Source organism: Lissotriton vulgaris, chromosome 5, assembly GCF_964263255.1.
Source record: "Lissotriton vulgaris chromosome 5, aLisVul1.2, whole genome shotgun sequence".
NCBI classification, from domain to species: domain Eukaryota; kingdom Metazoa; phylum Chordata; class Amphibia; order Caudata; family Salamandridae; genus Lissotriton; species Lissotriton vulgaris.
Window position 1 is genome coordinate 1466507580 of NC_141693.1, and position 15857 is coordinate 1466523436.

The 15857-nt window shown below is 49.5% G+C and overlaps 1 protein-coding gene across 1 annotated transcript in view; it reads left to right on the forward strand.

The window, feature by feature from the left end:
- The first annotated feature begins 12110 nt into the window (after nucleotides 1-12110).
- The window catches only part of CTSE (cathepsin E), a 153627-nt gene continuing 149880 nt past the window's right edge, over nucleotides 12111-15857 (forward strand). Inside the window, 1 exon segment of the mRNA XM_086919711.1 lies at nucleotides 12111-12805. Within this exon segment, the coding sequence (XP_086775837.1) occupies nucleotides 12111-12805 (695 nt within the window).

Sequence of the window (15857 nt, forward strand, 5' to 3'; positions counted from 1 at the left end):
GCCAGCAACGGGCATTGACAAGGTGCCCCGAACGCCACCAGAAATACCTGTGTGAGCACCATGCGGTTGCTTAACCAAAAACGCTGTCTCACTATAGGCCCACTCACCGGGACCTGGCAGGCTCCTCTCCGCTCCTCCGAGGAACAGGGACAGGCCTCCTGGCTGCCGGGGACTCCTCCAACTTCTTCCTTCGGCCTGGGACACCCAGGGAGGCGGGGTAGGCTTCCATCCTCCCTCCTGCCTGCAGCCTGGCTTCTCCTGGCTTCCTGCGGGCTCCTGCTCAAGCCACACGGCCCCGCCCACCGTCAGGCGGAAGTTCCTGTCTTCCTGGTCGCGTCGGGCCGCGGGTGTGATTTCGGTGATTCCTTCGTGTGGTGGCAATACGGGGTAGGCTCCCCTTTTAAATAAATACAAAAGCCGGGTGGACACCCGCTATGAGTGTATATTAAAAAAAGGCAAAGATGGGGTGGGCACCAGCTCAGTGCGCACGAATGTGGGGTGGGCCCCCTGCTCCGTTCGGCAGTGATGTGGGGGAATCCCCAAGTCGGGATTTCCCCTGAATGGGTGGAAGCTCTGCGCTGTGAAACCCCCAACCCTCTCCTTTTGGGCAAATATAAATAAAAGCACTCATGGGGCACTAGAAAGCAGGCAGGCTACAGAGTCGTTTGTGCTGGGGAGACCACAGCACAGCACAGCCAGGCAAGCCAGCACGCAGGGACCCCCAGGAAACAGCAGCTGGGTCCTGCGGAGGTTCCCCCTGGCAGAGGGTCCCCTCTAACTAAGCACAAGCACAGAACAACTTCATGAGGTCACAGCCCCTATATTTATATTAGGAATTCCTTTATCTGCAGGGTAGGGTTTGAGGGAACCAGATGCAACTGGTTCAGGGGGAAATTAGAGCAAGCTCCTCTTCCCCTTTGTCAGGTGGGGGCTCAGTGATCAGACACACCACAGGGGGCGGAGCCAGCATTGTCCAGTCTGGGCACAGGCCTATTCAGGGTCAGGGGATTACTCCTCCCACTACTCCTAATGCAGATGTCCCATTCAGCCTAGTGCTGACTCACCCTGCCCACTCCTGGACCAAACACACACCTCCCAGCCCCTGTCACTCACAAGCCAGGCATGCAATTCACATCAGACAGGCAGACCCATAGCACACAGAAATGCCAACTTCTAACAGTGGCATTTCTAAAATAATTATAATAAATCTGTGCCCACCATTGCGTAGCATTTATTATCACTATTCCAAATATACCAAACTTGACCACGCTGCGCCTCTCATATCGGAAATTACAACTGAAACACTTATTAGGGCATTCCTTTTTTAAATTTTTTTTTTTTTAAATATATCCTTATTGTTTTCACAAAAACATGAACTGTGCATCATTTATTAACTCACATTATAAGAGTGTATGGTATCTCCACGGGGTTATTCATGAAATACAGTGTTACATCACATTTGGTGTATCATCAGGTTCATGCCACATGCAATCGGGCTGCAATGGTGCCTGCGTAGTACTAATATTTGTGCAACGTGTGAGGTACTGCGGCCCTGCTCCCTTCGTCCGCCACCAGGTCGCGGCTGCTGGGGGGGATCCATCTGGTATCGCATGCCTCGATGTTGGTGTTGCAGTTTGTGTGACATTACAGCGGCAGCTGCGGGCCGGGATGTGGGACTAACGCGCCACTCTCATGTGTCGGGGTGAGCAGGAGGGCCTGCCGCCACCGCGGTTAGGTCCTAAACCTGGTTGTCGGTTGCGATCAATACCATGTCAGATGTGATAGTGTGCATCTCCCCCACTCAGGTGATTCGGTGCATATCCATCTCCGTATGGGAGCGGTCAGGAGTGACTGCCGCTTCATAGACACTTGTAGCCCAAGATAGTCTGTCAGTGCGGTCAAGAGATCGGCTAGGAAATGAGGGGGAAATACATGACCTTGGCAGGAGTAGTGGAGAAGGCGGGAGAATCGAGGAGAAGTGTAGGTGGGGATGCAATTGGGGAAGGAAGAAGAAAATGGGGGGATATGGAGGGGGGGTAGTCAACTAGGAGGTGTGTATTGTGTGTTATGGTGAGAGCGTATCAAGGTGGTGGGAGCTGGGAGATACCACCACACGTTGTACATGGCTGCATGCCCGTTCCTGGGAGGGTAGTATGCTGGTCAGTGGGCGGGCCATGGTGTGCATGAGGGCTGCTTCCGCCCAGGGTAGGCATAATTGCTGCCATTAGGTCAAGGGGTGTCCCAATCTGGAGATTTGAGTTTGTTTTCGCTGGGGCCATCGGGGCTGTGGTTTGCGGTGTCTATCCTGTTGGGTATATCTTGTTTGAGTCAGGGGGGGTAGTGTTTGAGGGGATTCCCTGTGTCAGGCATTCTCAATGGAAGGAGCTCAGCGTCTCGTCCCATAGAGTCGCAATGGGGAATTTCCGCAGTCCTGCGGTCTCTTCATTATGAAGGGTTATGCTCTCTGCTCTCGCCCAGTTGTCCAGGGAGGCGCGCCAGTGTTCAGCTATTGGTGGCTCTGTGCGCTTCCATTGTATAGTGAGGAGTCTCTTGGCTGTGAGCAGGCCCAGGTCCCAGAAGCGGGAGGGGACTTTGTTAAGTTTAGTTCTCTTGTAGAGGCCCAGCAGACATGCCTCCCAAGTGTGTGGTATTGGCATGGCCGTGCTCCGCTCAAGTAGCGGCAGCACTGTCTGCCAGTACGACTGGACTCTCGGACAGTGCCACAAAATGTGCAGCAGGTCCGCCCCTGTCAGCATGCATCTCGGGCATTTAGCTGAGGCACCCGGGAAGTACTGGTTAATTTTGTCCGGTGAGAGGTACGCTCTGTGCAATATGTAAAATTGTATTAGCTTAAAGCGTGCATTTAATGGGATGCATCTGGGGCTCGCTATTACCATCGCCTATTCCTTATCCGTCCATTCCTTCCCCCTATCTACCGCCCACTTGTCACGTAATGGCTGTAGAGTGTGTTGCGTGTGCGATAACAGTGCTTGCGTTAACCAGTGTACCACATGTGTGCCCTTTCCCATGACATGTAAGCATTGTATTAGTTGATGTGTGGGTGGTTCCTCCTCAATGTTTCCCCACCGCTGTGTGTCTGCCCGAATTATGGAGGCATGCTGTAAGACCTGTCCAGCAGGCAGTCCCGTATCGTCAGCGAGGGTTGCGAAAGGTAACAGGGCGCCATCGGCGTACAGGTCCGCCATGGTGTCCACTCCCGATCGGGTCCAGTGCTCCATCATTACTTCGGTTACCACGCCTGTGGTCTTGGGGGTGCCTAGGAGCGGGAGTGCTGCTGGGGCATATGGCGTAACCGTTTTCGTAAGCCGAAGGCTCCTGCTATAGCATTTTGTGGCCACTGCTACGTGTAGCTGTACCTGTCTCTTCATTTTTGTCAGTGGGTGGAACAACGTGTGGATCTGTAGAGGGGACATCATGTCTGCGTCATTGGCCGTATCGTCCAGATTTCTGCCATCGAGCCAGGCCGCTACCCATTGTAGCTGTGCCGCCAGATAATAAAGCTCCAGGTTTGGCACTGCGAGACCCCCGTCGTCGACAGGCGTATATAATTTCCTCAGTGCCACTCTGGGCCTTCCAGTGTTCCAAAACAGTTCTCTGACCATGGTTTCCAGCTCCCTGAACGTGCGGGCTGGGACGTATATCGGGATGTTGGCATAGTAATATAGCAGCCTAGGTAACACAATCATTTTCGCCAGCGTCACTCTGCTTGGCACATTGAGTGGGAGGGTTTTCCAAAAGGTGACCTGCGATCGTATGGACGTGATGGCTCGCGTCAGATTGCCATCCAATATGTCTGGAGAGGTTCTATATATATATATTCCTAGATATTTGAACGTGGTGGGGTACCATGGTAATCTCTCACCACTGATCCTGATTTCTGGCTCTGGGGTGTCAGGGTCGAATGAATACACCCCCGATTTGTCCCAATTGACCTTTAGGCCCGACATAGCCTCGAAGGTGCGGAAGATGTCCGACAGCCCCGGTGGTAGTTGAGTTAGGTCTCTGACGTACAGGAGCAGGTCGTCTGCGTACAGTGAGACTATGTGCATGCCATCCTCTAACGGGATACCCCAGTTTGCGCCTCTACTTCGCAGTATCTCTGCGAGGGGCTCGATCGCCAGCGAGAAAAGTAAAGGGGACAGCGGGCATCCCTGCCTGGTGCCTCGTCTGACTTTAATGGCATCAGATGGCAATTTGCCCGTGCGGACTCGCACTTCGGGGCTTTTGTAAAGCAGACCGACCATCTCGATGAAGTCATCCCCCAGGTCGAATTTACGCAATACTGTCAGTAGATAGGGCCATTCAACCGAGTCGAAGGCCTTTTCAAGGTCTAAAATCAAGCATCCCGATCGTGGCCATTGTCGCACTGCGTATTCCTGCACTCGGAACAGCCTCCTGATATTGTGGGAGGTGCACCTGGTGGGCACAAAGCCGTTCTGATCTCTGTGTACTAAGGTGGGCACCAAGGTCGCCAGTCGTCGAGCTAGGGTCGATGCTAGGATCTTGTAGTCCGTATTTAAGAGTGCCAGTGGCCGGTATGAGCCGCGGAGTGTGCCATCCCTTCCTGGCTTGAGAAGAGACACTAAGGTCGCTTCGTTCATCGACTAGGGTAAGGACGAGTCCTCCAGCGCCACAGAGTATATCCGGAGGAGCTCCGGGATCAGTATGTCAGAACAGGCCTTGTAGTACTCGGCCGGCAGCCCGTCCGGGCCAGGAGCTTTGCCATCCGAGAGAGCAAAAATGGCTTCGCGTAGCTCGTCTGATGCGAGCGGCAGCCCCAAGTCATCTCGTTGGTCGTCAGTCAGTGCAGGTAGTGTGACCTCATCGAGGTATGCGGCAATGCCCAGTTGGGGCGTCTAGAGTCTCGACTGGTCTAACGCGCGATAGTGTGTGACGAAGGCCTCATGTATCTTCTCCTGTGTGTACACCACTGGGCCGCCAGCGGGGTGTATCGCCATCACAGGTGACGATCGATCTTCACGGCCTATCAGCCAGGCTAACAATTTGCCAGGTTTATCCCCAGCGTGATGTGTGCGGGCTGAGTGTGCTATGTAATTAATGTGCCGTAGCCTATCCAGTAATTTGTCATGTTCCGCTCGCGCTGCCAGCAGCCCAGCGGTAGTGCCCTCGGTCGCTTCCTGTTCCGCCTGTAGCAGGTCCGATTCCAAACGTTCCAGATCTTTTTCTATCTGACGCCAGGAGTGAACCTGTGTGCCCAGGCATTGTCCCCTGAGTACCACTTTAAATGCGTCCCATTCCAGTTGTGGAGTGGACGCCGTGCCCGTGTTGTCTTCGAAGTATTGCGCTGTTTGTGCGCATATGGAGTTCCTGAATGGACCGTCCAGAAGAAGATCTGGTTGTAGTCTCCAGGTAGGCACCGGGGGTCGTGGCTGGTCCCACGTCAGGTCCATGAAGTGTGGGTTGTGGTCCGAGTGCGTGCGGCCCATATAGTAGGTGTCTGTCACGTATGGAAGCAGTTCGCTGGTGATCATGTATCTGTCCAGACGTACGTGTAAGGCGTGTGCTCCTGAAAAGTATGAATATACCCTGGTGTGGGGGTTGCGACTGCGCCATGCATCTTGCAAGTCCCATTGCGCGGACCAGGCCTGGAAGGTTTTCGCAGCGTTCTGTGTCTGTGTGCCTGGTGGCGGGGGATGAGACCGGTCGAGCGTCAGATCTAGTGTACAGTTGTAGTCCCCACCCAGTACCCACGGGATTCCATGCCAGGGCGCTAACATGTCTGTTAGTTGTGCTAGGAAATCCGCCTGTCTTGTGTTAGGTGCATATATCGAGGCCAAGACCAATGGCTTCCCATCCAGCCTACCATTTACCACTACGTATCTTCCGCCGGGGTCTATATGTGTGTCTAGTACTGTCAGAGGGGTGCCCGGTTTTACCCATACCAACGTCCCTCTAGCGTAGGAGGAGTAGTGTGTGGCATATAGTTGCCCGCGCCACCTGCGTCGTAAGACACGAGTTTCCGTTTCGCTGAGGTGTGTCTCTTGCAAGAGGGCTATTTGGATGTGGTGGCACTTGAAGTATGCGTACATCTGATAGCGTCTGGATGGTGTGTGCATGCCCCTCACATTCCATTTAAAGATCTTAACAGTAGACATTGCAAGTTATCAACAAATCTCCCTCTCCGGCCCTCCCGCCACCTCCCAGTGGACCGCAGAATTCCCAATGAGAAAGCATTCCCACCAGTGCAGTTCGAAATTGTGTCCATATTCACACACCACATCATTGGGATAAGGGGGGGGGGAACAGGACTAGTAAAACAAGAAGCCATGGAATGTAATATACATATAAAATACCAAAAGGTCGGTTGCCAAACGTGCCCCGCCCATACTCTCGAGGAGAGTAACAAAGTCTAAAGCTGAGGGGGTTCCTGTGCAAGTAGCACTATAACAGTTTTTTAGTTAGCAAAGTTTGTTGTGTGAGGGCCCCACACCCTCCCGTGATATGCATATCAGTCTAGACCATACTTGTATAAGCAGGAAACTTGTTACACATGCATTGAACATCATACGTTACGTGTCCCAATCAATTCGCAGCCAGGCAGGTCACCGCAGGTCCCGTGCGTCGGTCACTCACGGGCTTCTGTTCTGTCCCCATGCCGTGAGTCCGCCGGGGAGACATCCGGTGTACTCCCGCCCTGTTTATTTATAGTTGGGCTCGGGGGCGTCACTGGTCGCGACGAGTGTCGCTCGTGGTCGTAATACCACAGTTCCATCAGCCCCTTGCTCTGTGCCCTCATCGGTACTTCTCAGTAGGCGTCCCTGGGGCATCATGGCCCGGTGTTCAGTCAGTTGATGAAATCGGCTGTCTGAGGTGTGACGTTTGGTCGTTCCTCCGAGGCCTGAGAGTCCAGTACTCCATATATGGCTTCGTCGTCGCTGGGGAGATCTCGTGGGCTGCCGCCCGTCGCTTCACTCTGCGCAGGGGATCGACTGAGTTCCATCACCAGACGAAGGGCGTCCTGTTTCTCCTGCTGTGCGGCCTCCGCCGGGGGAGGGGCCCCTGCCGCGTCCCGCGCACCGCTCTGTGGTCTCTGACGGGGTCTGCATCTCCGCCGGCCTCCTCCAGCGTGACGCCGGGCAGCCATGTCAGTGGTTCCCCTAGGGGTCGTGTCCGTGCCACTGTCGAGCCATGCCTCCACTTCATCTAGGTCGGTAAAGAAGTGTGTTTTCTCGCGAGCCACCACTCTTAACTCCGCAGGAAACAGAAGAGAGTATTGCAGGCCGAGCTGCCTCAAGCGCCTCTTCACCGCCAGGAAGGAGTGTCTTTGTCTTTGCACCAGCACCGTGTAGTCCGGAAAGAACATTACCATCATGTTCTCGATCCGTATGTCTTGAAGTTTGCGTGTTTCGCGCAGGATGGAGTCTCCGTCTCTGTAATTCAGTATGCGGAGCAGCATAGGTCGTGGGTTGGAGCCCGTTGGTAATGGCCTCGTCGGGACTCCGTGTGCACGTTCCACCACAAAGTGCGGGGAGAGTGACCGCTCTTGTAGTATGTCTCTCAATCACTGTTCCACATGTTCCTCCGGGTTCCTTCCTTCCCATTTTTCTGGTACTCCCACTAGTCGCACATTGTTTCTTCGTGCCCTACCTTCCACATCCTCAGCTCTTTCTTCTAGGAATTCCACCCTATTCAAGAGGTCCTGCATCTGCTTATTCGTTTGGCTGACTTGGGGTTGGAGGTATTTCTGTAGAGATGTCTCTGTTAGAATGCCCATGTGTAACTAGGTAACGTAGAATGTTATCATTGGAAAGACAGTGGCAGTGTACTGTGGGGTTGGTGGATGAAGGAGCTGGAGTTTCCTGTGTCTTATTCTCAAATAAAGACATATATCTACAATCGTACAATCCTGTATTTATCATCTTTTCATCTTTACAATGGCGACGAGGATGGGATGATTGAAGGGGCAAGTTTTGGATTCTTCACCCTTGGATTATTATTCTTTTATTGATAAGAAAAAGAAAAGGAGCCTCATCCAGCCTGTGAGTATAATTCCAAGGCAAAAAGGGAGTACGCTGTGTTGAATTTAATTCGAGCATTTCGAGTTCAGAAGTAATATGCTGAATTTCATTTGAACACTTCAACTAAGAAGAAGTTTTGAAAATATTGGAACTTAATTCCTGATTTAATTTGTGACTTTATATGACTTCTTATGGTGATTTAATTTGTGACTCTATATCAATTTGTTTGTGCAGCGTTGAAAGAACTGTTGAAATTGCCCAAAGGAGTTATAAGAATGAGTAACAAATTTGCAGAAATGCTGATAATTAAGCCATTTTGATATAATATCGAGTATATGCTCTACTGAATGTTTTGGTAGATCGTAAAGACTTGTCCTTGATTCTCTCTTGAAACTCTCACTTGGCATTATTATCGTTGGAAGAAAATGTTACTTACATAGTGGATGCGCTTTCAACTGCAGCGTTTTTGAAGAATGCGCTGTCCTCGCTGACTGCATCCGAACCTCCCGAAGTTTTGTAGGACTCGCTTTGGTAAACAAGGATTTCCTGTAGAAACAAACGTGGATCACGTCATCACTGCATCGGAAGGAATTTCCTCTAGAAAGAAGCGTAAACCATGTTTTGTAGCGGCCATTTTGTGTTGTTGGGATGGATTGAAGCTATTGTATTGTGAATACGTCTAACTTTCTCAGAAGTGGAAAGCTTATTACAGATTCCCGATTGACTTGTTTTAATCTTCCGAAGTTTGAATTGAAGCGGTTTCTACACTATGTAGACAATTTTAGCTAAATTGATTTCTTCTGTATTGGATGTTTAGAAGATTTCAGTGGATTCAAGTAAAAACTGTATTTATTTTAGTTTAGTATTTTATTTTATTTCTTTTCTAACTGATTTTTCTTCCTACAGGGGGACTGTTGTTTATATTGTCATCTTGTATGTAGCATGGGTGACCAAAGTTTGTCTGCTCCTCCCTCTTTCCTTCCTACTCCTGGGGAACCTGTTCTTCCTTGGAAGGAATGGAAAAATTATTTCTCACATATATGCTTGCTACAGGTGCGGATAAGTATGGACCAGTACGCAGGCAAGCTATTTTACTTCATAATCTAGGAGTTGAGGGTAGGAGGTTGTACGAAAATTTACCTGAGGTCTCATTGGGTACCGGTGATGGTCAGACTATTAATTTATATGAAATGAGCATGAAAATGTTGGACATCAGGTTCATCACTAAGGTTAATGTGGTATTAGAGAGACATAAATTCTTTTGCCGAATTCAAAAAATAGATGAGGATATTTTATCTTATGTCGCAGCCTTGAGAGGATTATCGTTGACTTGTGAATTTGAACAATTAGCAGATTCGCTAATTCGTGATCAAATTGTCAGATGTACGAATAATAAAAGAGTTCGTGAAAAACTATTAATTAAAGATTCTACGCTTGAAGAGGCAAATCAAATTGCGAAAGGTTTGGAGCATACTGATATTTGGATTAAGGAAATGGACAAGTGTACTAATTCTTTGGTAAGCAAAGACTCTGGGTCAAGAGTTATGCCATCTAAAGATTCTGAAGCTGCCATTAATGAGACTAAAGTAACAAAATCTTTTTCTAAGCCACCTTTTAATAAGGTCTCTGATAGAAATAATGAATCTACTCAATCCAAAGGACCTATATCTTTTGGCTCACGACCTGTTACTTGTTATTGTTGTGGTGCACCAGGCCATATTGCTTCTAGCACTAGGTGTATGGGAAGGAACGCGATTTGTAGAACTTGTGGTAGGAAAGGCCATTTTGCTAAGGTCCATTTTGCTCTTAGTGTTGGTGCCCCCGGTTTCAGTCCGGGTTCTGGTCCCGCCAGACATCAGCGCACTGTTGCGCTCTCGGTTGCTTCAGCAGGAGTAGTGATGGCGTATCTACCCTGTGGTGAGTCGGGGTGTAAAGCTGTAAGGCTGTGAATCCCAGGGCAGCCACAGCTCGCTCCTGCACTCTGATAGCGCTCCGGGGTACCTTCAGTCTTCCCCCCAATTACTGCGTGAACGTCCGGCAAATCCCAGTGATGGCCAGGTCATGGTGTCGTCGCCGCTCGTGTGCCACTTCGCGTCTGAGCCTCCATCACGGGGGGTGGGGGGCGGGGGGGGGGGGGGGGAATGCAGTCTCGCCGTCCGGACCGGTAGCGTCTCTCGTGCCCCATAAGTGATTCCTCTTCGAGTGGTTCAGGCAGCAATGGGGGTGCTATATGCCTCACCCCCCCGCTCTTGTCTCCGTGTGCGTGGGGCCTGTCAGCGGCTCGGCTCTCCCCCAGTCGAAGGCCACTGCCTGCGCGGTTCTCACTGTGGCGGCGGTTGGTTGTGTCTTCTTTGGCCTCCCTCACTCGTGCATTCTCGCTGTCCATGCCCCAGGCTGCATCTGCCCACGTCTCCCCAGCCACCGCTTCTTACCCCCGCTGTCCACAAGCGTTCTGGTGCAGGTCTCGTGACTGGGGGTCTGGTTCGGGGCCTCTGGCGGTTGCTGGCTCCGGGTCTCTGGCCTGATCGCGCCACTCGGTCACTCCTCCCTTCAGGTCTCAGCACTCAGGCCGACGCGCCGCATCTTCCCGCCACCGCCTCGCTATGTCTTACCCCTCGTGAGCGAGCGTCAAGGCGGACAGCACGTAGAAATCGGCGCCCTCTGGTCCTCCGGAGTATGTCTCTGGCACGTCCTATGTGTGCCCGGCCGGTTTCTCTGGCTCCGTCAGCGTCGGTTGCAGGCCGCACTTCTGGGCCTACCTCTCCCGTCAGAGCCTCGGGTTTTCCTGCGCTCACGCCGGGTCTAGCGCTGATTCACCCAGTCACTGCTCTGGAAATACCTCGGTGCCGTTCGTCATCTCCGATTTCCTCCAAAATCGGCTTGGTGCACGTTCTCGACGTCCTGCAGCGGCGCCTGTTATTTTCGGCCAGCTGTGAGTGGTGTTTTAGCGGATAAATTCGCCGGGAAGGGGAGCTCGGAGCGGAGCTCTACCCAAAGGCGGCCATTACAGTCACGTGCTTAGCCACGCCCCCCTTATTAGGGCATTCCTGATGCATTCCTACGGGAGGGCAGCCCCACAGCAGTGACAGACCAAAATGGCTGTTTGTCACTACCAGGACATGTCACACACTTTAGGTGCTACGTCACAGCGGCAGTAACACTGTGCACACAGGTCATGCAATGGCAGAGGCCTGAGATAGGTTTTAAAGGCTACTTTGGTGGATGGTGCAATCAGCTCTGCAAGCCCACCAGTAGCATTTAATTTACCAGCCCTGGGTATATGGGATAACACATTACAAAGGACTGACAGGTAAATTAATAGACCAAACAGGTGTAAACCAATCTTACCACATTTATCACAGAGAGCACACACACTTTACACTGGACAGCAGTGCTGAAGTGCCCAGAGTCCTAAAACCACCAACACCATGTCAGAAAAAAGGCTAGGAGAAAGGCAAAAAGTTTAGGGATGACCCCGCAAAAAGGGCCACTTCCAACAGTGGCAAAAACAGAATCGGAAGTTAGAGATAAAATGTAACCTTTCCTGAAGTCTGGAAGTGGACTTGCTGAATATAATCATCAGGTACTGCCCAAACAAGGCTCACAAAGTCAGCACTAAATATATATCTGTACCACTGCCTTAGGACTTTAGGATTATGACTTCATTATGAGCGTTGGATGCTTTTGTTTGACATTTTTGAAGTTAAAGTGGTGGTGTTTCTCACTGAAAATGTGACTATGAACAGACTTCTGCTCTAATTCTAGGGTGGAACTCCCCCAAAATGGATATGATATCGATGATTAGCAAGGGTGTGAATGTATCCATTTCATATTATTCCATAACAAGGCAATCTTTCTATGTGTAGCTAGAAATAAATGTCTGTATAGGCTTTGTGATGTCATCGCCCGCAGGCCAGACCATTTTACTCCCATTGGCTCATGTAGATACAAATATGCAAATAGGGCCTTTGTGATGCTTGCTTGCTGCTCTAGGGTATACATGTTGTTAGACAAAGAGAGGCCCCACTGGGACCAGGAGGTCTCCCAACAAGACCATCATCCACTATCAGGGTCCTTGACCATCACCCCTGGGTTTCCAAACATCAGAGGATGGATCGAAACGTCAAGCAATTGAATTTCAAGTTTGTAAGGGGAATTTATTCTGATAAGAACACAGAGATTCAACCAATGCCTTTACGCTCCAAATCTTCAAACCCAGCACAACTTTCAGAACAGGACCATGGACTCAGTCATATGGCAGGAGATAAGTTTTACATCCTTCTTAAAGCAATCCGAGGAAATCGTGAACAAATAGTCACACGTATTGAGGGCCTCAGAAATCAGATCATCGGAATAAAGGATCGATTGGACAGCCAGGAGAGAAAAACGGACAATATTGAAAGCAGAGGCTTAGGGGCTGTTAATGAACTTTCAGCACTTAGGAGTGATGTGAATTTCCTTCTTGCAAAGACAGAGGGCTTGGGAGATGGACAATGTCAGCGCGAGGGTGATAACGTTTCAGAATTTATCCAGCACATGTTCCATCAGATCGTAACTACAGACTCCTCTGACCACGCGGGGAATGGCCCTGGGAAAACTATCCATGCCGTGGTAGGGAGAAGAAAGGACATGCCAAACGGAAGCATTAACGTGGAGATTGAAGGTGTTCCGGAAGGGGAGGAAGCTGACCATGTCCCAGCCTTTGTGCAGGCCTTGTTCCAACATTGCCTGGACCCGAATCATGATGAGAAGAGCAAGATGTCTAAACACTCTGACATTGAAGGCAAAGCCAAGAAAGACTCCAGGTGATTATGGTGCACTTAGGTGTGGTCCCATGTAAAACATTCAGAAAGGTTAAGCAAGTAATATGTTAGGCTTGACCTTGCTCGACTCCCTCTTGTCTATCAGTCCTGAATTTTGGAGAGGTTTGCTAATGTATGTCAACTTGAGCATGTCCCTCTGTCTGAGTCTGTGAGACTCCTTCTCAGATGGACTTGATGACAAGATGAGCCAGGGAATTTGCAGTAAGTGTGTGTGTGTGTGTGTGTGTGTGTGGGGGGGGGGGGGGAGTCTACCCCAAAGAAAATGGGCAGAAAATGTGGCACTAAATAGAGTACTTTCCAAATATATTTGTTAAAGAGATTTACATTTTATGGGCCATTCTGAAGGAAAACCAATTATATTTTCCAGTATTTAAAGGTATGTCAAAGTACCTAAGGGTAATTGCCCTTCATGTGAAGCACAGCAACCGTACCCGCTTCCACGCTTCCCCATTGTGTCCTAGACCAGCACCGATATCTTACCCAGTTCCAAATTCGCCATTATCCCATTCCGACTAATTATGCAAAAATGCCTGATTGCCTTGCTGTCCACCAGCAGAAATTAGTGATCCATAGCCATCGTTCAGCAGAATTGCAGCATAATCCAATAGTGATTTACCACCTGTGCACTGTGACAACGGAGAAGTGTGTTACACAATAGCAGAAAACCACTTAATCAAACAAACATGCATCACCTGCCAGTGGTGCATCTTCACAATTACACAAGAGGAGTGCAACATTGGCCAGTGGTAGCATTCCATTACATGCATAGTAGTGAGATACAAATACAGTTGACACATGTTTGCACTATCATCATCAGTAATGCTCCATCAACATTAGTAGGATATGAAAAACATATATAAAAGGTTTCATTCATTGATATGCCAGACTGCACCAGCGCGTGCATCAGCATCCAGTTCACTCACCATATAGTAGAATATCTTTATCCTGTGCAGCATTTATTCTTTATAAACTTTTAGATAGCATGAACATGACTCTTGAGGGTATCAGAGCGCTTTACAATAATCAAGGCGCCATGTGTAAAAAATGACAACCACTACAAAGAGGGATAGGGTATGGGAGAATCCCCTAGAGAGAAAACAACAGGTTCCAGGCAGAAGTAAAGCATCAACATACCATAAAGTATCCATGATCCAATACGAATCTCATAATAAAATGTCAGCTTCCCCACCCACTGGTGCATCACCTGGTGCATCACCTTGTAATGCAAAATTATCATCTAATAGTGCAGCTACATTATTCCATAGTGCACCGCCATCACCTGACAGTGCACCATCATAGCTCATCATCACCATCACCATCACCATCACTCGATGGTGCATTATGTCCACCTTTTATTGCACCATTATCATCCACTGGTGCAGGGTCTAGTTGCTCGAGGACGCATTAGTTCACTGAGCCAGTAACTGATCAAAAGAAGGGAGTGAAGGAAAGGCTGACGACCGAAGAAGAGGAGAGTGGAATCCACAGGCGGCCACACTCCGTATGGGCACTCAGCCAGCATGACAGAACAGTGGCAGACGCAGGCAGAGGAGGGACACTAATTCAACGCCTAAAATGTAGTAAGTCGAAACACTTTTTGGCAGTCTAAATGCTGGCATCTTTGGGAGTAAATTATTTCTATGGCACATACATAGTCCAGAAATTGAAGGCAATATTTAAGACACTTACCAGGAAGAAAGCCTTTTGCTCTCTGCTCGCACCTGAGGAAAAAAAATGGAAGACACAGCAACGAATGAGATTTGTTAGAAGCCCATTCTTGTTTTAGGAAGTGGGAGAAATGGATTGAGAAATTAATATGCATAGCCAAAAACCGGAACGTCAAGACATGTGGGGGCACACTCCACATGCACATCAAGACGTCGGAATTGTTGAGGAGCTGGAGGGGATATGAAAGGTACAGTGGGTGAGGGACTGAGCTAGGGGAGAACTGTATCGAGTGGCAGCCATTAACAGGATATCGATTGGGATTGGCCACGTAGAAGAGATTGAGAAAGATGTGAGATTGGAGTGGGAGAGAAATATGACTTTATCAGCACCCAAAAAGATATCCCAGAGGTAAAAACACAATGTTGTTTAGTAGATCTCCCCATTCTGCCCAATTAGACTGAGGACCCTGCAATCCACTGATATGCACGCTTGGATTCAGAAAATGCCACGCCATCCACACGTCCCACAGGGAGCTGCTACATACAGACCTGAATCCCCAAAACAATGTCCTACAAAAGGATCATGTGAAATGATAAGAACATGGCATAACCTTCAAACTACAACTTGTAAGGTTTTTGTTTGCATCTGCTGCACAAGGAGGGGAGGCTTCTAGAACCCATCCTGGGGATTCTGGATTTCCTAGCACTTGTGTCGCACCATTCAGAATTTAGATATGAATTGCCTGCTGTTACAGAACGGATCAGAAAAAGCTTCTAAAGAAAGGAAGCTGTCAATTATGATGCTTTTGGGACCTACAGCATTAATGATGCTCCTCACATGAAAAGCCACCACGGTCTGTGCGCCACTAACCATCCCCACCTAGTTTCTAATGTTTTTGGACTTACAGCTGGGAGCCTAAGCACATGCTCCACGTGAATCGATGATCGGGTGCTGTAAATTAGACAGGGTCATGGGTAACTGAAATAGCAATGAAGGTAAATTTCTTTATGTTGCTGTCTTACTTTTTCGTCATTCCAGCTTGTTTGCAGGTTGCAAAGAGCTCCTGGCAAAAATCTGAAAATCTCTTGTGAGGCATCATCAAGAAAGGATTGCTTCAAAAACCCTGATTGGGGATCCATGACTTTCTCTGCAAAAGTCTAGTGGGGGGATGCCTCAGGGAGCCACCAATGCATCTTTGCTCCTGTGGAATGAGATTGAAATCCATGCCAAGGTCGACACCTTTGTCAAACCCTGTTTACAAGACCACGAGCAGCCATGGGCTACTGGGGATCAACAGTGGGGATTGAGGTTGTTTTTCAATGATGTTGTAGCGTTTCCTACTATGGCTCTGAAAACTGGGCCAAGT